Raw genomic sequence first — 25,965 nt, 5'->3', positions numbered from 1 at the left:
GCCTTGGCTGATCGCCTACATTCTGTGTCTCTTGTCTCTTTATTGTTTATGCTTTGGTAGTTGTTTGATGAAGAAGAACACTATAATAATCTAACTAAAGAGAAGATCCTAAGCTAAAGTAAAAAGCATTCACAAGCACTTATCATTATAGAGAAATCATCTAATCACTATGCCCTAGATTCCTCGACATGGTATCAAAGGTAAGGTGACAAAGTCAAGAAAGGGCATCTTATCAAGGGACACTAAAGGATCAAATCTCGAGAAAGACATCAAAGCGAATCTAGAAGATCATCTTGCACTCAAGATCTTCAAATAAGTATCAAAACACTAAATTGAAGAAGAAGTCTACAACAGCAGAAGTCTTGGCATCCTCAAGACATCAAAAGGACAACAAAGACCCTACTCAAGGGAAAGGGACTTAAAAATCAAGTTTCTTACTAGAGAAGCAAGATTAAGGTCGTTCTTATCATCTTCAGAAGTTCTAAGGCAATTTCCTCTCGTTGAAGCAAGGACCTTACCATTGTAGAAGATCATCTAAGAAGCATCAAGAAGTCATCATCAACAATGACATCACCATCAAAGGATCTAAAGTGATCTCCCTCTTTGGAGGATCAGGGATCATTCTTGAAGAGAAATATCTTGATCTAGGAGAAGCTCTCTATTAACCATATTATCATCAAAATTCAAGGAGGCAACAAGTGGAAGAAGCATCTTCAAAAGTAAGTATATTTATGTCTGAATCTGTCAAAATGTCTTTTTGCAAGGAAAGCAGCAACAAATTGGTTGGGGCTTCAAGATATCTTGCATGGAAGAAGAAGTAAGAGATCTCTACTATGATTGAGATAGTCTTCCTCACCTAGTTCTTTTCATGTTCTCGTTTTCAAAGTTTTCTATTGTAAGATATGGCTATCATGAATCACTAAGGAAAATGATAAGATGCATCATGGCATCATAGAAGCATTAAAAGTAAGAGCTCGTGATCATAGAGAAAAATAGCATAGAAAGAAGTCTATGGCGGTCACCTATGAAAGGATATAGCTCTTGGTAACCTCATTAAAAGCATAAGTGGCACTTATGGGAAAAAGAAGAAAAATCCATCTAACACAAAGCTCATCATACATTAGTGAAAAAGGAACATTTGTTGGATGAGGATACTTAAGATCCTATATTGGAATCTTCATTGAAAGATTCACCAATCAAAAGGAAGCAAGGGTTTCATCAAGAATTCCAACTCGTGGAATTCATGGGATGATGGTATCATGACAAAAGTGGTGAATTAGATCAAGGGATTGAAGTTCTTTCAATCAAGGACGTTGTTGAAAGGAAATCTAAGGTGACCTAAAGGAAACTGAGGTACATATACTTGTATTTGACATTGTAGAGTCATGTCAATTGAAGAATCTAGGGCATCTAGGTTATAATGAGATTCCTCTGTCAATGATAACTATTTCTGAAGCACTTTTTACTTTTTCTTATTAACACAATCTTCTCTTATTATTATTAGTGTGTGATCTCTTTCTTCATCAAACAATTACCAAAAACAAAAGGAGACAAGAACACAAGATGTTGGCTCTCAGCCAAAGCAAAGCCTCTCTCTCCTAGAGAGGAAACCCCTTCTGCAAATTTCTCTTATTGAAGCTTCAATTGACGAATGCCAAACCTTAGACCCTTGACAAGAGTATCCTCCAAGCACAAGTCAAGCCTTTCCCTTTGATTCGAGATCAATTCCTCTTGCAGCACCTCAACCTCCTTCTTCGTCCTTTTTCAACTAATGGCTTTACTACAGAAACCCTAGTCATGCATACCATAGAAGAGACATTCTTCTTTTCTTCCTTCGCCTAAGATGGAGCCTTCCTTAATTAGGGAGAAGGCCTTATTCCTAACCCAACCGAGCTCCTTTTCTTCATTGTAGGTGCAGATCTGAGACAGCAGCAATGTGACCCTTTTTCTTCACACGTGTGGGAGAATACCTTCAAGAATTGATGCTTTGCTTGCTCTCTTTTCTTCATTTTAGTTATCTCTACTTTCGCTTGAGTAAGAGACCTAAATAGGACTCTTTTACCAGCCCAACCAATCCTCTTCTTATGATTGAAGTAGCAGGTCGGATATTGTAGCAAAATGAGCCTCTTCTTCCTCGCACATGTGACTATAATTAGGCCTGAAATCAACCTTCCAAACTCGGCCTTCTTCCCTTCCTTCTTCGTTGAAGTAGAGACACCTTCTCTTGCCCTTTTCACACTCTTTTCTAGATTTTTTTCTTTGTTGATTTCGAAGAATACTTCTTGTCTTTTGGTGAGGTTGAATGGCCCTATATATAGGAATATGTCCCTCCTATTGGGTCGACTTGATCAATTGAGACCGACTTGTCCTTCAAATTCCAAATTATTTCTTTTGTTGAGGCCGACATAAGGAGGAGGCTTATGACTTTGCTTGGAGGTCATTCTTTGACTCTAATACATAGATTTTTCATGGTGTAACATGCCCACATGGGTCTTTGACAATTACATTTACTCTATGACTTTCCTAGAAGCACTCAAACATGTGCTTGACTTGCGCAATGAGCAAGAAACTCATTTTTACAATTTACGAAAATAATATTTCTTTTCTTTTACAAGTACAAAGATCAAAATTACAATTATGAAGACTGAAACTAGTTACATTTTCTTCAAAACTCCCTCTCAACTCGGGAGGTATTCATAAATCATTACAAGGTGTTTGGACATTTTCAATATAAAGACTTCACATAAGAGAAATCGGATTGGCAATTCATTTGCTATAGCATCATAGTAACCAACATTGTTTCCACAACAAGGCCTTGACTGACAGCTCTATCTCTCAATAGATCAGAGCACAATGTTGGCAAGAGCAATGATTATAGACACCTTCATCATTGTCTCTCAAAGTACATACCCACCCGGGTGTTCACTGAGTATGACCTTCTAGGACTATTCTTGTCTTGGGTTCCCAACCCTCAAAGAATATCGGTCCTCTTGCCTACTCTTATCTTGGATGCCCTACACATCCTCAAAGAGCATCGGATGCCAGATGATTATCCAATCCTCCATTCTTTCTTCCCAAGAGAAGACAAGAATGTTGTGTCCATCTCTCCCTCTCAACTAGGGAAGATATTCCCATTCCTGTAAAGGAATGTACCAAAGCTCCCTCTGACCAGGGACTTGCCCAGGTTCCCTTTTAATTAGGAACTTTTTAGAGCTCCCTCTTAACTAGGGACTCTTCTTTTCATCAGCAACTTCTTCTTGTGGGTCCTTCAGTTGCTTGATCAATTTTTTTCCTTGATGTCATGAAATTCAGTCGAGCTTCTTCTTTGTAGGGCATCACCCATCGATCACTTTCCTTCTTGGTTCATCATGTCATTCCTTTCTTCGTGGAAAGTGGCCTTCTTGATACATATTTGGAACCTTCATCATATGGCTACTTCTTCCTTATCATGTTTCTTTCAGGATTTTCCATCCACCACATGAATGTTGGTTGTACTTGCACTTACAACCCTTGTTCTAGTAGCCCTGCATGAACCTATCCAAATATTATTCAAGAAATCAAAGCATAGAATTAAATCAAATAGTACCTTACGAGATGGCTTTCAATCATGACATCTTGTTGGCTTGAATCATCAGCATCCTGCATTTTCACATCTCCAAGGCCTTTCCAGGTGTCCTTTGATCTTTTTCTTCCTTTTTCAAAATTTTTGTGCCTTCTTCCGGGAGATGCCTTCAACAAATTTGTCGAATGTTGATTCCTAGTGTCCATGGTGTCCTTTTATCTTTGATCTCTTTATCTCATATGCTTCTTTATAGATTTTCTTGTCAATCACCTCATACATCATATGAGGATGTTTCTCATGGTGACCTTTTTCAGTGTTTGAACCATGTCTTCATGCATATCTTAATGAAAGAGATCTTATCTTCTTTTTTACCATGCTTCCAGAGCAATTCCTCATGCTGATTAATACAAATGATGACATGACTCTAACTGACAAAAATAGACGCATACATACCTCATCCTAGTTCTCTCCTTGATCATTTCAGCTTCCGTTGACAGCTTCCTAGATTGAGGTTACCTCAATCTCCTTTGCTTTGCTACATCTTTCCTTGCCTACATGTCATCTTTTCTTGAATCCCCATAAGTGGAATTCTTATTGAGACATCTGCTTTTCCTTAAATTCATGAACCCTCTATTGAAGATTTCACCAGAGGATCCTTGTAGTCCTCATCCTGCAAATGCTCCTTTTTGTTGATGATAATGGCCTTCTAAGATGATTCTTCTTGATCATGATGATTCCTTTGTGCATTGATGAGGTTATCCAATGGCTACATCCTTCCTACATGAATATCTTCATCTGAGCTATTTCTACATAATGCTCCTATATTCTTGAAGATGCCATTCTCATAAATCATGCATTCTATCCTACTGCTACATGTTCCTATGATACCCAAAACTTTAAAGAAGATTTATGTGATGAAGTTGATTTCAATCATAGTAGAGATCAGGAGGGTCCTCCTTCTGCTTCTTATCTTCTTCTTTCGCTTCTTCGGTAAGATGGGCTTCTTCTCGTTTCTCTTATTGTTGTCCTTCTTGAACTTAGGACAATCCCTCTTATAGCGTCGATACTCTTGGCGGCCAAAGCATTGGACTTTGGACATATCTCTTTTACCCTTTCTCTATGGACCAAACTTGCCAAACTTCCCTTTTCTCTTGGCCATAGCAACAAATGCCTGCTCCTTCAATCCCACATCATCTTTGGCTTTGAGTCTAGTCTCCTCAATTTTGCATAGAGACCAAAGTTCATTCAATGGGGTTCCTTCCTTCTTGGCATATATACTTGATGTGAAGTTGCCCCATTCCTTGGGTAATGCATCGACCACCACAGTTGTCATTTCTCTATTTGACATAACTTCTCCTAGTTCTTACAGTTGGTCTCTCATCTCAGAGACCTTCATAAAGTAGGGAGTTATTCCTTCTTCCTTTGACATCTTCATTTTATATAATTCATTACGCAACGACATCACTTCTCTAGTTGTACTAACTAAGAATAGCTCCACTAGCTTATGAAAGGTATAAGGAAACATAAGGAATGAGAGACTCCTTGATGGATTCTATCAGAATCCTTTGTGCCCTTGTTTCATCCTTATTATACTTTTCTAGGGCTTGATTTTGTTCCTTAGCAGGAACAGTGACACTCCCTTTTATGTAGTCCAGAAGTTCATTTTCTTTTAGAAGTAGATCAGTCCTTTTTTTCCATGCAAGGAAATTAGCAGTGCCAGCCAATTTCTTGCTTTCCTTTCAAAAAGATATTTTGATATTTTCAGAAGAGGACATAAAAAAAAATACTTACTTGAGAGTGTTAGTGATGAGGAGATCTTGTTGCTTCCTTGATGAATGAAGTTTCGACTTCTTGGAGTTCTTCAAGATGCTTCCTTCAAGGTGCCTTGAGAGAGATTTGCTTGCTGATGAAAACTTCTCAATGTGTAGATCTGGTGATCTTCAATGATTGGCTTGGACCTGAGTACCTTCCTTTGAAGATGATGAGTCTTTGATGTAAACCCTTCTTGGATGGACCTTCTTAAAGATGCCCTTAGATGGAAGGCTTTCTTTTGTTCCCAAAATGATAGTCCTTTTGATGGATCTAGGAGAGAAGATAGTAATCCTTCTTGTCTTTCATGGATCTACAACTCTTGCTTGTAGATTTGATGCTTCAACCTTTGTGCGCCCTTGCTTCTTGACCTTAATGCTTCAATCGTCTATGTGCTTTTGAGATGCCCTTCCTTGATGTGTCACCTTATCTCTGATACCCTGTTGAAGAATCTAGGGCATTTGGGTTATAATGAGATTCTTCTATCGATGATAACTATCTGTGAAGCACTTTTTACTTTTTCTTATAAACACAATCTTCTCATATTATTATTAGTGTGTGATCTCTTTCTTCATCAAACAATTACCAAAAACAAAAAGAGACAAGAACACAAGATGTTGGCTCTCAGCCAGGGCAAAACCTCTCTCTCCTATAGAGGAAAACCCTTCTGCAAATTTCTCTTATTAAAGCTCCAATTGACGAATGCCAAACCCTAGACCCTTGACAAGAAGATCCTCCAAGCACAAGTCAAGCCTTTCCCTTTGATTCGAGATCAATTCCTCTTGCAACACCTCGACCTCCTCCTTCGTCCTTTTTCAACTGATGGATTTACTACAAAAACCCTAGTCATGCATACCATAGAAGAGACATTCTTCTTTTCTTCCTTCGCTTAAGATGGAGCCTTCCTTAATTAGGGAGAAGACCTTATTCCTAACCCAACCGAGCTCCTTTTCTTCACTGTAGGTGCAGATCTGAGACAACAGCAATGTGACCCTTTTTCTTCGCACGTGTGGGAGAATACCTTCAAGAATTGATGCTTTGCTTGCTCTCTTTTCTTCGCTTTAGTTGTCTCTACCTTCGCTTGAGTAAGAGGCCTAATTAGAACTCTTTTACCAACCCAACCATTCCTCTTCTTATGACTAAATTAGCAGGTCAAACATTGCAACAGAATGAGCCTCTTCTTCCTCGCACGTGTGACTATAATTAGGCTTGAAATCGACCTTCCAAACTCGGCCGCCTTCCCTTCCTTCTTCGTTGAAGTAGACACACCTTCTCTTGCCTTTTTCGCACTCTTTTCTAGCCTTGTTCCTTTGTTGATTTCAGAGAGTACTTCTTGTCTTTTCGGTGAGGTCGAATGGCCCTATATATAGGAGTTTATCCCTCCTATTGGGCCGACTTTATCAATTGAGGCCAACTTATCCTTAAAATTCCGAATTACTTCTTTTGTTGAGGCTGACATAAGGAGGAGGCTTATGACTTGGCTTAGAGGTCATTCTTTGACTCTAATACATAGATTTTCATGGTGTAACATACCCACATGGGTCTTTGACAATTACATTGACTCTTTGACTTTCCTAGAAGCACTCAAACATGTGCTTGACCTATGCAATGAGCAAGAAACTCATTTTTACAATTTACAAAAATAATAATTCTTTTCTTTTACAAGTACAAAGATCAAAATTACATTTATGAAGACCGAACCTAGTTACACTTTCTTCAACAATGTCATATGGTTACAGGTAACATGGATAAATTCTCTATCTCAAGAGCATGATCAAAAGAAAGGATCTTCTCCTTTGAAAGGATACAGAAAGGCATGGGTCACACATTGTCTAGATGAAATCAACATAAGATGTCCTCATATGAAATATGAGGTGGTTGACAAAATTGGAGGAACTATGACTGGAAGTTCCTGGAAGGAAATGTGTGAAGAAAGAAAGGAAGAGATCATGAAATATGCAACTATGGAAAAGGAAATCAACATCTGAGGACTGAAAGATTTGACTAGGATATCTCCATGAATGATATGAAGACTTTGATGAAGTCGGAAAAAAGAAAGAGACCCTTGACAGTACATATCTTTTGGAGATGTGTCAATGTGTATGCAGGATGTTGATGCAAACTAGAAGATGTCATCACAAAGGTAATTTTGATTTGATGTTCTTTTCTTATTTTTGAATTTTGATTTAATGTTCATTTCTTATTTTTTAATGATATCTGGATGGGCTTATGTAGGGCTGCCAAGGGAAGAGCTATGAATATCTTCCACCACTAATGTCCTCGTAATAGGATGAAAGATCCTTAAGAAAACATGGCATGAAGAAGGCAGCATGGCACGAAGTAAGGCCACATATGAACAAATGGATCGCTTTCCAATGAAAGGAATAATGACATGACTGACTCATGGATGAAAGTGATGGATGGTCTGTGCCCTACAAAGAAGTCCCAAAAACATGAAGACTCCTGAATAAAGAAAAGAAGTTCATGACATCGTGAGGAGGAGTTCTTCAAGCAGTTGGTTGTCCCATTATCTCCACCTAAAGAGTTGTTGTAGGTCCCTAATTAAGAGGGAGCCTAGAAACAAGTTTCTAACTTGGTAGAAACTTGGAAGCAAATTCCTAAGCCAAGAGGGAGCTTAGGTACATTCCTTCTGTAGGAATGAGTACATTCCTTCATTGGAATAAGTATATCCTCCCTAATTAAGAGGGAGAGATAGGCATGGCATTCTTGCCTTCACTTGGGAAGACAGAATGGAGGATTGGGTAAACATTTGGCATCTGATGCTCTTTGAGGATGAGTTAGGGCATCCAAGATAAGAGTATTCGTAGAGGACCGATATTCTTTGAGGACTGGGAATCCATGATAAAAATAGTCCTGGTGGAACATACTCTAAAAGAACCCAGGTGGGGTATGGTCCAAGAGAGACAATGATGAAGGTGTCTATACATCATTGGTCTCGCCAACATTGAGTTCTGATCTTGTGGAGAGATAGAGTTGTTAGTCAAGGCCTTGCCATGTGACAATGTTGGATGATATGATGTTATACAAATGGGTTACCAATCTGACTCTTCTTATGAGAACTCTTCAAATTGAGAATGTCCAAGTACGTTGTATGGATTATGAATACCTCCCTAGTTAAGAGGGAGTGTTGTAAAGTGTAACTAGGTTTGGCCTCTATAATGACATACGTAATTATGATTTGATGTGATTGATGTAAAGAAGAAAATAAAATTATTTGTAATGCCTGACTCATGGGTTTCGTGATCAAGGAATTTTATTTTAGTTAAGGCTCCCATAGTAAGCCTTTAGGATTGGTCATCAAGTCATTGAGTCTAGGGAATCATTGTCATGTATTGAAGACATATTACACATTGTAAAAAGTTATTTTGATTATGTCAATTACACCCTCCAAGACCTTGTCACAAGTTCACCTTCGGCCTAAAGAAATTTCTAGAAAGGCATGTCGACCTTGTCACTAGGAGAAGTCGGCTTATTTGATGGGCAGATCACTATATATAGGGCAGCTCGGCCTCCATTTGAAGATAGAATTTCGGTCAAGCAATCTGCAATAGGAAGAAGAGTGAAGATCACAAGGAGCAGTCTCATAACCAACGAAGTGAAATGAAAGAAGAGCAAAGAAGTCTAGCACTATTTTTGGGTATTTTCTCTTCACACATGTGGCAGAAATTAGGGTTTCTGTAGTGGGGTTATAACAGTCCCTAGAGAAACCACTAAGGAAGTCGCCTATCATCATTCTTGTTGGTCGAAGCCTTAACAAGAAGTCTCCAAGCTAAGCAAAGGAAGAAAGCATCTCAAATCTCCCTCTATTAGCTCACGCGTGTAGAATTGCAGAGGTATAAGCATGCCAAAGATTGCAGGTCTGTGGAAAGGAGACGAAATTTCAGAGTAACCGAGATTAGTAGTGAAGGAAGGAAATTTGACTAGTGTTGACTTGGTCAAGAAGAAGAAGCTGGAAAGAAGGGTTTGTGACTTGGTCTTGGAACGGTTGCATCAAGTGTCTTGGTCTTGGTATTCGTCAATTGAAGTCTCTATAAGAAGAAGAATTCGTTTGGGTTTTCCTCTCAAGTTGGAGAGGTTTTGGCCCTAGTTGATCGCCTACATTCTGTGTCTCTAGTCCCTTTATTGTTTATGCTTTGGTAGTTGTTTGATGAAGAAGAACACTATAATAATCTAACTAAGAGAGGATCCTAATCTAAAGTAGTAAAAAGCGTTCACATGTAGTTATCATTATAGAGAAATCATCTAATCATTATGCCCTAGAATTCTCAACATTCTCTTGTTCACCTCAACTCTGAAACCATGTTGGAGAATGTAGTAGGAAAACTATTAATTCAATTTCTCCTTAACCTTAATAATTGCTTTTGTTAATCAAGGTTGTCATTGATGTCAATATGGCATCGTTGGAGATGGAAAATATTCTTGTGATGCATTATCCTTTGAGATGTTGCCCTAGCCTCATTATGCAAAACCTGAAAGCAAAAAACTTTAAGCTTGAAAATGATGCATATTAAAACCCTAATTCTTTATAAACCTAACCCTAAGTCTATTCCTCAAAACCCATCACGAAACCCTAAGATGCCAAATTCATGAAACCCTAGTCTTTATTGAAAATAAACCCTAACCCTAATTTGATGAAAGGGTGTTGATGAAAAATCCTACAAAAATATGTTTTGACATTGAAAAAAATATATCAAACACCAAAAAAGAAGGCCAAAAATATTAGACATATATATACATATATTTATATCAAATATAAATATATATATATATATATGAATATGATATAAACTAGATAACATATATCCCCACTCCTTGTTGAACAGTGCAGTCCCTACCTATCCACGTCAACACATTCACGACGGTCCCATTCGGTGGTCACCATGACATCTGCGGTCCCAAGTACCCACACGATCATTTGTCCATCAAACGTGTAGCAACGAGTGTAGGCTTCACATAAACGTTCAACATCTTGTTGATCCAGTCGGCCCTCAAGTCGGTTTTATCTAACTCAACCTGTCCCTTCATATCCAATAAAACACTATATATTTCCACGACTGTCGCTTCAAAACTCATCGATTTTTTCCATAGAAGATATGAAAAAAAGACAGCGAGTGGTTCACATCTCGTGAACGTGGAAAGGGAGAATAGAAGACGCAGTTCAATACCTCTGACAAAAATTGACGGCTGATTGTGTATAGAATTAAACGCTTTGTTGACTAAACATTTTTGAAAACAGTTGCTTCGATTTTGCTCTTTACATTGCACTTGACCACCTGGAAAAAGAACGCTTACTTGGGTTCAACGCTCTACACAAGCTCGGACCATAGTCCTGTAGCTGTTTCTCTCACTTTCAGACCTGTATTACAGTGAGCAGTCACCCACAAGCTCGGTCTACCTGCGGAGCTCGTCTATTGGTTCAACAATCAAATTCTGGTGCTATTTTTGTGGACAGAAGAATAATCCTGTACCATGTGGACAATCATATAGCTCGGGTTATTGTCTATGGAGCTCGGACTTAATTCAGATGTTTAACAATTTTTTGAAGCTCAAACAATCATCAATATCAGGCTCGGTAAATCTCTTGTGGAAGGTTCTTACCGTGGACAGTATTCCGAGACTCAAATTTCAGGGGATAGTCATCTTGAAGGGGTTGGTACAAGGATTTGATTGCAGCTCAGACAGTTTCTAGACTTGTGGTGTAGCTTGGATACACCTGTGGAGAGTTAAAATAGGAACAGTTGTGTAGCAAAATTGTGATGAAGTCTTGTGGAAATCCAAATCTGTGGAGAGGCTTGGACAATCACTTATAAAAGAGCTTGATGATCTTGGACAATGAGATCTGAAGCAATCTTGTGGAGACGATGATCAACTGTTGAAGTAAGTTTTTTATATATACTCTATTTAATTGAAGAATTGGTGTCCTTTGGGTAGGTGCCTATAAACACAAGGTTGGTGCCTTGGAGAAGATAGTGTCGAAGCCATAGAGGTTGGAGCCTCATCAAAGACCACGTTGGTGCTCGGCAATAATTGTCATACATTAAAGATAATGGACACATAAATTAGGCTCCAAGCCAGGGCAAAACCCCTCCAAGGGGAAAACCCAAAAAATCTCTTGTCTTCATGGTTTTGTTGGTTAGTCAAAGGTTTGAATTTGACTCTTGGTTGATGAATGGGAACATTGTACCTCTCTATTGAACATTTCATGACAATCTAATAGAAGAAGAATTTGAAAGGGCTTTCCCCCTTGTGGGGTTTTTCCTTAGTCTTTGACCAAAAATTGTGTCTCTTGTTATTGCTTTTGACTATCTTATATTCTACATTACATTTACTGTTCTATCTACAATTGCTATTTATCATGGGAAGATTAAATTTGATTGCTAACTGAAGAAAAGATTGGGCTAAGTGATTGTACTAAACATAGAACAGTGGAAAATTAACAGCTTTAACAATACCTAAGCTTTCACCTGGTTTACTGGGGGCAGCAATATGATTTGAAAAGTTGTAAAGTCTTTTTGATTGCATTTGCTATAAATATTGTAAAATCAATATTTAGACAATGCACGTTTACTGATTTTCTAATGTTTGAATAAACCCATATTGAGTGGTTTGCAACATATGACACATGCCATGGATGCAACGATTGGACTTAGTTAAATTTTCCAACTTCTTATTGCTAGTTGAGTTTATCATGAGAAATATCAGTTGATTTGTGGTAGCTTTGGATGTTCTCTAGCTATGAAAATTGGTGGAGAGGCTAAGGCACATAAGATCTCCAAGACCCAAAAATGGTTTGGGGAAATTCCACCCGATTGAAGAGATATTTAAATAATTAATATTTTTAATGGGGTTCCTAAGTCTAAACTTAGGAAAATTAAAATATTAATACGTATTAATATAAAACTGGGTGAGAATGTTCTAAATGACATGGATCAAGCCAAATCTAATCTTAGTCATTGATTATGGACTTAATCTCGGTCGTTGACGACTCAACAGGAAAAGTATAAGAGGAGGTTTGAAGGTCAGTTGGAGATACACCTAATTGATCAGTCAATTTGATTTTTTAGAGCGGGGTTTGCTGAGAGAATCGAACAAGTGATCTGTTGCAGCAAGGGGCAGTTCGACACGAGGTCGAAAATACATAGCAGAGAGGCAAAGATAGTGACAGAGAGACAACGCAGAGCCTGGGAAGGCTTACATAGAGGCAACTTGGAGCTACGTAGAAGCAGCTGGGTGCTACGTAGAGGTTGAAGAGGCCAGCATGGGTGATGTATAGGGTCTGAGGGTTGACGCAGAGGCTTCAATAGTTGCGCAGAGCCTAGCAGAGCTGATGCAGGGCCAAGAGGCAGCACCAGGAGAATTTTCATGGGGCAGACTGAGTGTTGGTGAGCCAAGAAGGGTGATGCAAAGGAGCAGAGAAGCTTGCAGCAGCTTCCGCTGTCTAGTTAAGGAGTTGCCATTGTTGTTGTGGGATCGTTCATCTAGTGATCAGCCAGAATATTTGTCTCCGAGGAGAGGTACTACTGCCAAGGGCATTCTTTGTTGGGTGAGCCATTTCTAGCACCCTAGATGTATTCAAAAACTGCATAATAATAAAACCCTCATATCTGTTGCACCGGTTTTCCCGCATTGGGTGTTTCCAGGGACGATTGTCCAAAAATAATGGTGTCCCTTATGTGTTTGTCTCAGTTATTTCATTTGTTGTTTGTATATGAGTTAAGGTTGCATTTGTGTTTATTTCAGTATTTATATTTTTAAATAACTTGTTAATGGAATAAACAAGTAGTAGAAATTAAATCAGATAATGCAGTAGGGATTTCTAACATGTCAGACTTAAAAATTTCAACATGGTATCAGAGGATTGCAGATCACAGGAGAACTGAAGGCACCAGCAGTTCTCTGAAGAATTTGTAGCAGTAGCAGCCGTCTCGAGAGACAACGTTGTTCGAGAGTAGAAGTAGCAGAGAAGAAGTGATGCAAAGGGCCTGTGTCATCATTTCGAGCCAGGAGGAGGGACGGCGCAGAGGCAGAGAGGGGCAGATCAAACCTACGCAGTGCTCAGTCATCTTTCTCAGCGAGGAAGGATCGACATTGTGGCCAGGAGGAGCAGATTTTGTCGTTGTTGTGATTATGCAAAACCTGAAAGGCTCAGTTTCTTCAGTTGCTATGGCATGGGGAGTTGTGGGCAGATTGTGATTGAGAAGTTGGTGGGTTGTTGTTTTTGTCGGTGTAGAACAATACCTAAGGGGGCAGAACCAAGGTAGAGGGAGTCGCTACCTTGACGAATTTCTCGCCAGGAAATCTAGATTTGAGTTGCAGTTGCAAGGAGGATTGGAGAGGAGCAATTCGACATTTTTTGGGAGGATTTCTAGCAAGGAAATCAAAACTTGGAGGGAGATTTCCAGGAGGGGAGTCGAAACTCAAAGGGAATCCAGAAGAGGAGCAGAAATGGTAGTGAACGGACTGAGGGATCAGCACAGGTTGGACGAGGCTTCCAACTTGGTCGTCTGGAAGGCCAGGATCCTGGCAGTCCTGGAACGACATCGCATCAAGGACTTTGCCTTGAGAACCATGGCTATCCCAGTCGACCCAGCTGAGAATGAAAAGTATAAAGATGCAATGGACAGGGCGAAGTGCATGATCCTTGACGAGGTCAAAGATCATGTCGTCCCACATATTGCTGAAAATAACACGGCAAAGGAGATGTAGGATACTTTGAAGACCTTGTATCAAGGCTCTTCCATGCTGCAGAAGATGCTATTAGAGAATCAATTGCAGTCGTATCAGATGCAGAAGGGAGAGCAGATCTATCCGTTCCTCCTCAGATTGCAGGAGATTCGTGACCAACTTACTTCCGTGGGGTCTACACCAGATCCAGAATTCATGGTGAGGACAACCCTAAATGCAATCTCCGAGGAGTGGGAGACATTTGTCCAAAGTATTTTGGGCAGGGATACTCTTCCAGGTTGGAAGGAGATGTGGGCAACTCTTCGCTAAGAAGAGATTGTTGAAATTTGGTACCGGAGGACAGGTGGTTCCCTAAGGCTTTGATCTTTGGCCTAGGGAAAAGTGTCCAAAAGAATTTAATTTTTCTCCTAAAGTAACTTTATAATTTTTATAAAGTTAAATCTAATTTGAAAGTGACTTTAAGTGATAAAGTTACTAAGTCTAATTTTAAAGTGACTTTATAAAGTCAATGAAAAATTAGAAAGGAAAAGTGACTTTGGAAATAAATGACTAAGTGGGTCTTTATTAAAGTGGGGTGAATTAAAAAATAGAAAGTGAGATTTAAATGAGCATTTAATCTCAGCCATTGATCTAAATCTATTTCAGCCATTGGATTTAGGGATCACCCAAAAGTCATTTAGGGTTGGGTTAAGGGAGGAAAAGGAGAAAGAGATCATTCATTCTTTCATGAGCAGATTGGGAGAAGGAGAGCAAGAGAGCAAGGGAGATTTCTGGACAAGGAGGAGAAAGAGGCAGCAGTTTGGCACACACACCAAGGCAGCATTTCAGCAAATCTGAACAGCAGAAAGAACAAGCAGAAAAAGGCAGATTTAGTGAGCAAAACAGTGAAAAAATTATTTTTCAGCACGAATATCGAGGAGGCGATTTTCTGCACTTTTCCCGAGGGCTGTCAGTACAAGTCCGTACGGCCGTCCGTACAGTCCGTACAGTCCGTACGGTCCGTACATCCGTACGTCCGTACAGTCCGTACATCCGTACGGTCCGTACAGCTCTTCCAGCAGTTTTCAGATTGTCGTTTGGGCTGAAAACAGATAAGTTTTGCTTGCTGGAAAATTTCTGTTTTGCTGATTTTTTGCTGAAAATATTTTCTCTGTAAAAGGCATTTTCCAGAAATAAAGAAGAGCTCTCAAACTGGTTTTCCCCAAGAGTTGTAGGGGGTTTTTCCAGGGTCAAGTTGACCAAAAATCACTGAGTTTAAATGTGTTTTTTATGGCTGTTTTAATTGCTGATTTTTTATTTCTGCAATTTCCAGCACTCTGAAAAATTTCCAGAATTTGTGTTTTCAGCAATATTTATTTTTTTCAGTCTGTTAAATGTATGGCTATGGGAATGGGCATTTAACTATATGGGAGAAATAAGGTGAAACTGAAAACCGGGGTGGGAAACAGAAAATTTTACATGGTATCAGAGCTTGAGTGCTGAAGGGCAGTTTGGGACAGCAAAAGAAAAAAAATACAGCTGCTGATTTTTTCACTCAGAAAATTCCAGCAAGCTGATTTTTCATAAACAGCAGTTTTATCTTTACCACAGCAGTGCTATTTTTCAGTTTTAGGACAGCAAGATGTCATTGGGATTGAGGGTGGAGGATAGGTTGGATGGGCATACAAATTACAGCGTTTGGAAGGAGAGAATGCAGAGTATCTTTGAGGAGGCAGAAGTCTGGGATATCATGGTGCATACAGCACAGCACCCTGTTGTTGTGCCTACTGATGCTACTCAGTTGGCAGCTTATAATAGAAAGAACAACAAGGGTAAAAGGCTGATTCTAGACGGAATCAAAGACCATTGCATTCCTCATGTGAGAGGAAAGAGCAATGCCCATGAGATGTGGACAGCATTGTCCAATCTCTACCAGAGTACCAATGAGAACCGGAAGATGGTCCTGAAGGAGAAGCTGAAGAACATTAAGATGGGGAATGATAGTGCAGCTGGATATCTCACAAAGATTACCAATGTGAGAGATGAGTTGGCAGCGATTGGAGAGGCCATTCCATCCACTGAGTTGGTGCGTATTGCAGTGAATGGCCTCCCCCGTTCATGGTTGAACTTTGCTGATGGGGTTTGTGCACGTGAGACCCTTCCCACATGGGAGAGGTTTTGGGATGATTGTATACAGACAGAGATCAGGAAAGGACAGCTTGGGGCAGCCAAGCCAGTTGAGCAGGATGAGGACGTAGAACTGGTGGCAGGAGGCAAGAAAGGCAAAGGGAAGAAGCAGGCTTCCACAAGCGGTGGTGGAGGCAAAGGCAAAGGTAAAGGTAAACAGGGTAACTCACAAAAGGACTATTCCAAAGTGAAGTGTTGGAATTGTCAGAAGATGGGACACTATGCAGTTGTGTGTCCGGAGAAGAAGAAGAAGAAGGGGAAGACCCAGGATGTGGCAGCGTCAGCTGAGATTGAGGACTTTGCAGGTCGTTTTGACCGGGAGTTTGCGTTCACTACATGTGAGTCCTCTAGTGCAGGATCACCTGCCACACAGGTTCAGAGGGAGCATGCTTTTCCCTCGATTAGCGGAGCATCTACAGGTATCTGGTATGTGGACAGTGGGGCTTCACGTCACATGACAGGAGTCCGGGAGTACTTCTCAGAGCTTTCAGAGAGTGGCACTGATATTGAGGTAGTACTCGGTGATGACAGAGTTGTTAGAGCAGTCGGGGTGGGGACAGTGACATTTCAGAGGGAGTCCAAACCTCCCTTGAAGGTGTCAGAGGTTCTTTATGTGCCAGGGATGAGGAAGAACCTCATATCCGTCTCAGCGTTGGAGGACAGAGGATATGAGGTACTGTTCAGGGAAGGACAGGTGTTGATGTATCCCAGGGGCTCTCCAGCTGATTCAGCTAGAGTGATAGGTGTACGCCATGCAAAGGTGTACAAGTTTGCATTCCAGCCCCCTTTGGCATTGAGCTGTAGTACCGACAGCAGAGCTAGCAGTTCTGAGCTATGTGAGATTTGGCACCGCAGGATGGGGCACATGTCTCATGGAGCCTTGAGGACATTGCGGGAGATCACTACAGGTGTGCCAGATTTCAGTACTGATCACCATGATACTTGCAGAGGTTGTGCGATGGGCAAGTTTGCCAAATCCCCTTTTCCCAGCAGTGACAGCAGAGCGACGGGGATACTTGATTTGATTCATTCCGATGTGAGCGGTCGGATGTCTCATGTTTCCTTGAGTGGATATGAGTATTATGTCTTATTCATTGATGATCACTCCAGGAGGACCTGGATTTATTTCTTGAAGACCAAGAGTGAGGTCTTCAAGCGGTTTCAGGAGTTCAGAGCTCTTGTGGAGACTCAGACAGGTCGAAAGATCAAGTCCCTGAGGTCGGACAATGGAGGAGAGTACACCCTTGGAGAGTTTGTTGACTATTGTGCAGAGGCAGGCATTAGGAGGGAGTTCACTGTTCCTTACAACCCCCAGCAGAACGGGGTTGCGGAGAGGAAGAACAGATCCATCATAGGGGCTGCCAAAGCCATGTTATATGATCAAGGGTTGCCATTGTTCTTGTGGGCAGAGGCCTGCAACACAGCTGTTTACTTGCAGAACAGGAGTCTGCATCGTGCCTTGGGGCACATGACTCCGGAGGAGGCTTTCTTTGGGAAGAAGCCTGATCTTGGTCATCTTCATATCCTTGGATGCATTACATACTCCTATATACCCAAGGAGGAGAGGACCAAACTAGAGCCCACCGCAGAGAAGGGTATCTTTGTGGGCTACAGTGAGACCTCAAAGGCCTTTCGGATTTACATTCCTGCACAGAGGAAAGTTGTTGTCAGACGGGATGTGAAGTTCGAGGAGGACAGGGCCTTTAGGAGGTCACGGGAGTTAGAGTATCTGGATTAGCCAGACCCTCAGCAGCAGTTGAGTCAGTCGCAGGGGTCCAGTGGGCAGGGATCAGGAGGATCCGGAGGTACATCTATGAGGATGTCAGGTCCATCAGTGAGCAGTGGCTCGCCGAGCCAGAGGGGTGGTGCTCCGGGCAGCATACAGAGCAGTTCACAGAGCAGTTCACTAGGGAGTCCACTGATGGACAGTGCACACGGTACCTCAGCTTCTACAGGTTCAGGTGCAGGCAGGAGGACAGCAGACAGACAGTCAGGAGTTCAGGCTACTGATGGGGATGAGGAGGAGGAGTTTCATTCTCCTATGGGAGAAGCATGCTCAGGGAAGAGGAAGCCCAAGTGGCTTCAGGATACCTTGAGAGATGCCACATCTGTTGCTGAGCCGAAGAGGCCGGTCAGAGAGAGTAGACCACCTGAGAGATTTTGTAGCTATATGGCGATGGTTACCAGCATCCTTGACTCTGAGCCTTCTAGCTATGAGGAGGCAGCTAGCCAGCAGGTCTGGAGAGAGGCCATGCAGGAGGAGTATTCTTCTATCATGAAGAATGATGTTTGGGAGGTGGTGCCGAGGCCTGAGGGCAAATCCGTGGTTACTTCCAGATGGCTTTACAAGGTAAAGCATGCTGCAGATGGCAGCATTGAGAAATTCAAAGCAAGGTTTGTGGCTAGAGGGTTCTCACAGGTAGAGGGAGTTGATTATGAGGAGACCTTCGCTCCCGTGGCTCGATATACTTCAATCCGCTCCATTATATCGATAGCAGCAGAGATGGGTTGGAAGATCCACCAGATGGATGTGAAGACCGCATTTCTCAATGGCTTCATACAGGAGGAGGTGTACATTGAGCAGCCACAGGGCTTTGAGGTGCATGGGAAGGAGTCCCATGTGTGCAGATTGAAAAAGGCCCTTTATGGCCTGAAGCAAGCTCCCAGAGCTTGGTACTCCAGGATAGATGCATACTTGCAGGGGATGGGTTTCACAAAGAGTGAGGCAGATCCGAACCTTTACTTTATTGTGATTGGTGAGGAGCCTCTCATTCTGGTGCTGTATGTGGATGACTTGATCATTACAGGTGCAGAGAGACTCATAGAGCACTGCAAGAGAGATCTTGCAGCGGAGTTTGAGATGAAGGACATCGGCTTGATGCATTACTTTTTGGGTTTGGAGGTGTGGCAGGAGGAGGGGCATTTCTTCCTGGGGCAGGGGAAGTATATTGTGGACATCCTTAGCAGATTCCACATGGAGGATTGTAGACCCATGTCGACACCGATGATCACCAACTGGAAGAAGCTTCATGCTTCGGATTCCGAGTTGGTGGATCCCACATTGTACAGGCAGCTGATTGGTTCCTTGATGTATTTGGTCAACACCAGACCAGATATCTGTTTTGCAGTCAACACGATGAGTCAGTTTATGTGTGAGCCTAGGAAGGTTCACTGGGTGGCTGCAAAACACATTTTGCGGTACTTGCAGGGGACAGTGGATTATGGTCTGGACTACAGGCAGGGAGATGGAGTGAGATTGGCAGGATACACTGATTCTGATTGGGCAGGTTGTGCTTCTGATAGGAAGAGCACTTCAGGGTGTTGTTTTGGGTTGGGTTCAGCAGTAGTGTCATGGTTCAGCCGGAAGCAGCAGTCAGTAGCACTGAGTTCAGCGGAAGCAGAGTATATGGCAGCCAGTCTAGCTAGTTGTGAGGCCATCTCGCTTCGCAAGATGTTGTTTGGCTTATTTGGTCAGCCGTTGAGACCTTCAGTGATTTACTGTGATAATCAGAGTTGCATTAAACTCACGGAGAATCCAGTATTTCATGACAGGTCAAAGCATATCGGGATCAGATATCATTTCATCAGAGACCATGTTCAGAAGGGAGCTGTAAAGCTTGAGTATATTTCCACTGATGAGCAGGTTGTAGATATTCTTACCAAAGCCTTACCACGGGGCAAGCATGTCTACTTCAGAGACAAGATGGGTGTGGTGAGGAACACCTTCCTCGGTAAGAGGGAGTGTTGAAATTTGGTACCGGAGGACAGGTGGTTCCCTAAGGCTTTGATCTTTGGCCTAGGGAAAAGTGTCCAAAAGAATTTAATTTTTCTCCTAAAGTAACTTTATAATTTTTATAAAGTTAAATCTAATTTGAAAGTGACTTTAAGTGATAAAGTTACTAAGTCTAATTTTAAAGTGACTTTATAAAGTCAATGAAAAATTAGAAAGGAAAAGTGACTTTGGAAATAAATGACTAAATGAAATAAGGTGAAACTGAAAACCGGGGTGGGAAACAGAAAATTTTACAAAGATCAGATGGATGACCAAGGCAGGGAGTAGTGGCAAGGGAGGTCGATTTAAGGAGGAGGAGGAGGAGGATGCAGCTCTAGCATCTGCGGGACAACAAGGGAAGAGGAAGAAGAAGGACATCTCCAAGGTGAAGTGCTTCCATTGTGGGGAGTAGGGACATTATGCATCCCAATGTCCAAGGAAGAAAAACAAGGGAGGGGTTTTTGACTCCAAGGCAGCACTAGCTAAGGCAGAGAAAGAGGTCGAGACTGATGACGACTATGCCATGAGTGCTCATGCATCTCTAGAGAAGAGGTGGGGAGACATCGAGTTGTAGTCAGGAGGACTACATACTAGGTGCAGGATCCTTGAGGTGCCCAAACTCTTGGATCATATCCAGCCACGGGAGCCCTTAACGACAGTAGCAGGATGACAGAGGTCGGGTGCAGCAAAGTGTAGTGGAGCAACAAGGCAGTGCTTAGGTGCAGAAATCTGAGGCAGCGAAGTGGAGGCTGCAACAGTGAGAGAGGCACAGAGATATATGCAGCAGCACAATGGTAGTGAAGGGAGCACAGTATAGCAACATGGGCAGCTTCAACATCATGAGGCTTCCTGACTGACCGGGATGTCAGTATTTGGGTAGATCAGTTCCTTACTTCTAGGTAACTGAGTTACAGTGCAGCAGTTAGCAGTGGTAGTGCTAGGGGCAGCATATTGAGAGGGAGTTGCAGTACAGATGTAGCAGTGGCAGTGGCAGTGTCATGGGCAACAATACAAGAAGCAACAGTGCAGATGATGTGAGGCAGCAGGCCAAGCATCAACACAGGTATCGATGCGGAAGATCAGTGTGATGTTTCAATGATGGAGCATTACTAGAGCACATTCCTTGCTAAGATGGAGTGTTGATTTGTGGTGGCATCGGATGTGCTCTAGCCATAAAAATTGGTGGAGAGGCTAAAGCCCGTAAGACCTCCAAAACCCATAAATGGTTTGGGGAAATTCCACCTGGTAGGAGAGATATTAAAATAATTAATATTTTAATGGGGTTCCTAAGTCTAAACTTAGGAAAATGAAAATATTAACGGGTATTAATATAAAACTGGGTGAGAATGTCCTAAATGACATGGATCAAGCCAAATCTAATCTTAGTCTTTGATTAGGGACTTAATCTCAGCGTTGACGACTCAACAGGAAAAGTATAAGAGGAGGCTTGAGGGTAAGTTGGAGACACACCTAATTGATCAGTCAATTCGATTTTCTGGAGCGGGGTTTGCTAAGAGAATCTAACAAATGATTTGTTGCAGCAAGGGGCAGTTCAGCAGGAGGTCGAGAATACATAACAGAGAGGCAAAGATAGCGCCAGAGAGAGTGCAAAGCTTGGGAAGGCTGACGCAGAGGCAACTAGGAGCTACGTAGAAGCAGTTGAGAGCTACGCAGAGGCTGAAGAGGCCAGCGTGGGTGACGCAGAGGGTCTGAGGGCTGACACAGAGGCTAGCAGAGCTGACACAGGGCCAAGAGGCAGCGCCGGGAGATTTTTTGTGGGGCAGATTGAGTGCTGGTGAGCCAAGAAGGGTGACGCAATCCCTGCAGGGTGACGTAGAGCAGCAGAGAAGCTTGGATCAGTTTTCGTTGTCCAACTAAGGAGCTGCCATTGTTGTTGTGGGATCGTTCATCCAGTAATTGATCAGCCAGAATATTTGTCTCCGAGGAGAGGTACTACTGCCAAGAGCATTCTCTATTGAGTGAGCCACTTCTGGCACCCTAGATGTATTCAAAAACTGCATAATGATAAAACCCTCATATCTGTTGCACCGGTTTTCCTGCATTGGGTTTTTCTAAGGACGATTGTCCAAAAATAACGGTGTCCCTTGTGTGTTGGTCTCAGTTATTTCAGTTGTTGATCTACATATGAGTTAAGTCTGCGTTTGTGTTTATTTCAGTATTTCTATTTATAAATAACTTGTTAATGGAATAAACAAGTAGGAGAAATTAAACCAAATAATGCAGTAGGGATTTCTAACGTGTTAGACTTAGAAATTTCAACAATATCTAGGCACCAAAATGATATAATATGATCACATTACAAGTTAAATTAAGCAAGCTTGCATTTTACAAGAGTTTCAACTGGCAGCACATCATTATTTAAAATCAAATAAGACAATGCAGGTTCAATAAAACCTTGCCTCACAAAAGCACTTGAAAACGTATTCAGCTGCAATACATTCTTGTAAGCTCGATGTGCGGAGGAAAATTCTCAGAATTGAATTCAATGCAGGTTCCACATCCAGACCCTCTCCAAGGACTTTGCTGCCAAGAGCATCACAGTTCTGAGCATGCCCAAGAACCAAGTCTCCAATGCATCTTAATGCCTGCAGAAAGAAGCTATAAGCTCAAATGCAACATAAAGTGAATATAGAAAAGAAAACATGGAATGCCTTCCTATAAAATTTTCAACAGAAAATTGCATCTTTAGAATCTTACAGAAAGTTCAAACATATCAATGTTGTTTTTTGGGTTTAGTAACAATAAGATTTTAAATAACACAAGAACATAGGGACAAACATGGTTACATCCTGAATGGCAGATAGAAAATACAACAAACCTACATGAAAATGATGCAACCAGCCAACCCATCATTGACCTAATGCAGTACTAGATTTTGATAAGAGCATAAGAAGATCTATTCTTAAATGAAAAATATAGCTTAATTAATCTTTAAATAGAAACTGCAGAAAAAGATGCCACAGTTACATGCCAATTTACAAAGGTTGGCCTAAATTCTCCTTCAACTTTGATGTTCAACTTATCACCGTTACCTTATGATAATTTTGTGTATTTCAAGAATGTTACTGTAAATATTATGCAAACCAATATACAGAACTTAGGTATCATCCATTAAGGCAAAATACCTGATGTCATTGTATACAATATATTTGTATTACTTTTACATTTAATTTGAAAATATATTGTATTTTAATATTGAAAAATGAACAGAAATGATTGTGACATGATTATTACAGCAGTACTGATGTGATTGGCATGACTCGTGAAGAAACATCAGTAGGATTGCAATGAGTGTTTAGTTATAAGTTATAACAGCAAACAGAAGCTTGGACAATGACGCATGGTAATTAATTTTGAGGTTGAATTTCTACGTTTTGGCGCTTGATTCAGGTTTTTATGTGCAAGGCATTTACTTTAAAAACTAGAAAATCTTACAGTAAAGATAGGCCATATAATTAAAGTTCATTGAAATGTTGTTGTGGAAAAAAATAACTCAACCAAGGGCCTTAGTTCCAAAACAGAAAATCCATAAAGATCAAGGAAAGTATCTGACATGTAAGAGAATGATTGTTACACATTCATTGTAGGGAGAAAGAGTGTAAAAGATGTTAAGTTCATGCATGGTACATAGATTGAAGAGCTTACAGACATTTCACTCACTAGAAAGATTTGTTGATTTTGCAGAAGAAAAAACACTATAATGTGAGGAAAGGACAATGCCAATTTTCAGGAACCATGGGCCTGTTACACCCTAATTGTATGTTACAGTGGTGAAAGATTCAACCCAGATCATCCAATCCAAGTGGAACCTCGATAGGTTGCCCACTGTCACCTCAGAGACTTACCTTTGCCTCTTTAGGCCAGCTCTTCTCCAACTCAAGGAGGGTTTCTGTTAAGTTTTGGTATGTTCTATGCTAGAGCAATTTATTTTCATTTTCACAGTTAGCAATCACATCAGCATTACGATAAACTGCAGATAGAACATAAATATAAAACGCAGAAGACAAGCCAAGACAAGAGGACACAAGATGTGGCGCGAGCCAGGGACAAACCCCACAATGTGTGGGGAAACCCTTTGATCAAATCTTCTTTTATCTTCAAAGTTCAGCAGAGAGAGAGAGAGAGTACATATACATCATAAGTCAAAACTTTGACTTGACAAGATAAGAGAAGAGATCTTCATCATGAAGATGATATAATGAGGTTGAAGATCTGAATCTCTGATGACAAGGACTGCAGATCTAAACTTAGGTGACGACATATTTCTTCAAGGTGATTTCATCACCGTACTGCATCCAATCATGCTACATCTTCCAGAATGCTGTCCTTTTCCGGCAGTACTAGCTGTCGCTGCTATATGAGCTGGTGCATCAAACTTCAGTTCTCTTCCTTTATTCAGTCATGCTCCAAGTTGAGGTTTCAGTACTGCCATACTTGCAAGACTGATTTGCGCAACCCTTAACACAATCTATGCTGCTGGCTATGGCCTGTGGCTTAGCCCAACAGCAAGTAAGGTCTACATATTGACTCAATACACAACAACCTTGCCTCCAAATCTGTTGTCCCACACTGCCCTTGACTGTTCCTGGTTAGGGCACTTTAGCACACTGCAACAGCCCTCAAACAGTCCATGAACAGTCCTCAAACAGCCTTTAATACCTGCGGCCCACCTTAGTGTGATCCCTCTACTTCTACGCTGGAGATTAGGGCACAATACAGCCCCAAAACAGACCCACGCAAGTGTTTAGCTGTGGTGGTATGGCCTGCGGCCTACCACACAGCCTACCTGTAACTTACGTTCTGCCCAAACAGAGTTTTCAACGTGCCACAACAGACCTGCCCTACTCCTTACCTAACTCGGCCTCCCAGCAAGTGAGAACAGACTTCAATACCGCTGAAGTGTCCTCTGCCTGAAGCCCAATCTAAGGTAAGAAGTTCGAGTTCCTTTTCCGTATAAGGTCTAACCATGAACAGCGTATAAGGTCCCTGTTTGCTGTGTGGATCATCCTTATAAGCCTGCGGTTTACTGTGGTAAGGGCATCATCTTTTGCTGCGTATAAGGGTCTCCTCAATGGCTGTGGATCTAGCCTTACCCAAGCCTTCCTTTGTTGCGGATAGGGCCTTCCCTTTAGCTGCGTATGCGGCCTCCTTTACTGCGGCCAGATCTTCTTCAACTGCGTACAGGTGTCTCTCCTTTCAACTGCGGCTAAGTGAACTTAGTTGACTGCGTCTAGGGCTCTCATAGAAAACCCTTTCCACTACGTCCTCCTTGAGAGAGGACAACCCAAACAAGTGGAGAAGAGAGATCATATGAAGAGTGTTCTCAAATGACTTCAAATCCTCCTCTATTTATACTAAAAACGAGGAGGTTGAATAGACACGTCGACTGGGCTTCTAGAGCCTACATAAGAACTGGTCGGCTTGACTATAATTACATAAACAAAATAAATTCATATCTCCATAAATACTTATCGGAATCGGATGATCTTTGGATCAATCCTACACCTCTCGACGAGAGGGATCCAATAAAAATATCAGCTGCCATAAATAAGCCGACCCACATGGAGTTTGGCCCTAGTTTCCAATTTAACACTCCCTCTCAACTAGGGAGAACTCCATCCGCTGATCCATATGTACGACTGTACTATCTCTGCCATTAGTGCCTTGCACTACTCTGCCTAGCTCTGCTGGCTCTGCTCAGCTCTGCTGGCTCTGCTCAGCTCTGCTGGCTCGGCTCTGCTTTGCTCAGCGCTGTTGGCTCTGCTCTGCTCAGCTCAGCTCTACTAGCTTTGCTCTGCTCAGCTCAGCTCTTGCTAGCTTTGCTCTGCTGGCTCTGCTCTGCTCTGCTCATCTCCGCTGAACTATGAAGAAGAAGAATTGATCGAGAATGAGTCATATCATTCTCCACTGACCTGAAGTCAGTCTCAGA

The 25,965-nt window shown here is 41.6% G+C and overlaps 1 protein-coding gene across 2 annotated transcripts in view; it reads right to left on the bottom strand.

Moving 5' to 3' along the window:
• Positions 1-25,965, bottom strand: part of GC6 (golgin Putative 6) — a 398,621-nt gene that overhangs the window by 189,406 nt on the left and 183,250 nt on the right. For both annotated transcript variants that reach the window (XM_089423919.1, XM_089423920.1), the window contains exon 14: positions 22,436-22,621. In XM_089423919.1, the coding sequence (XP_089280045.1) occupies positions 22,436-22,621 (186 nt within the window). The remainder of the gene's footprint in view (positions 1-22,435; positions 22,622-25,965) is intronic.

Source organism: Pinus tabuliformis, chromosome 4_2 (genome assembly GCF_031772625.1).
Source record: "Pinus tabuliformis cultivar Carrire ecotype Pingquan chromosome 4_2, CPIR1, whole genome shotgun sequence".
NCBI lineage: Eukaryota > Viridiplantae > Streptophyta > Pinopsida > Pinales > Pinaceae > Pinus > Pinus tabuliformis.
The sequence above is the reverse complement of the archived record's forward strand: the minus strand, read 5'-3'. Positions and strand labels throughout refer to the sequence as shown.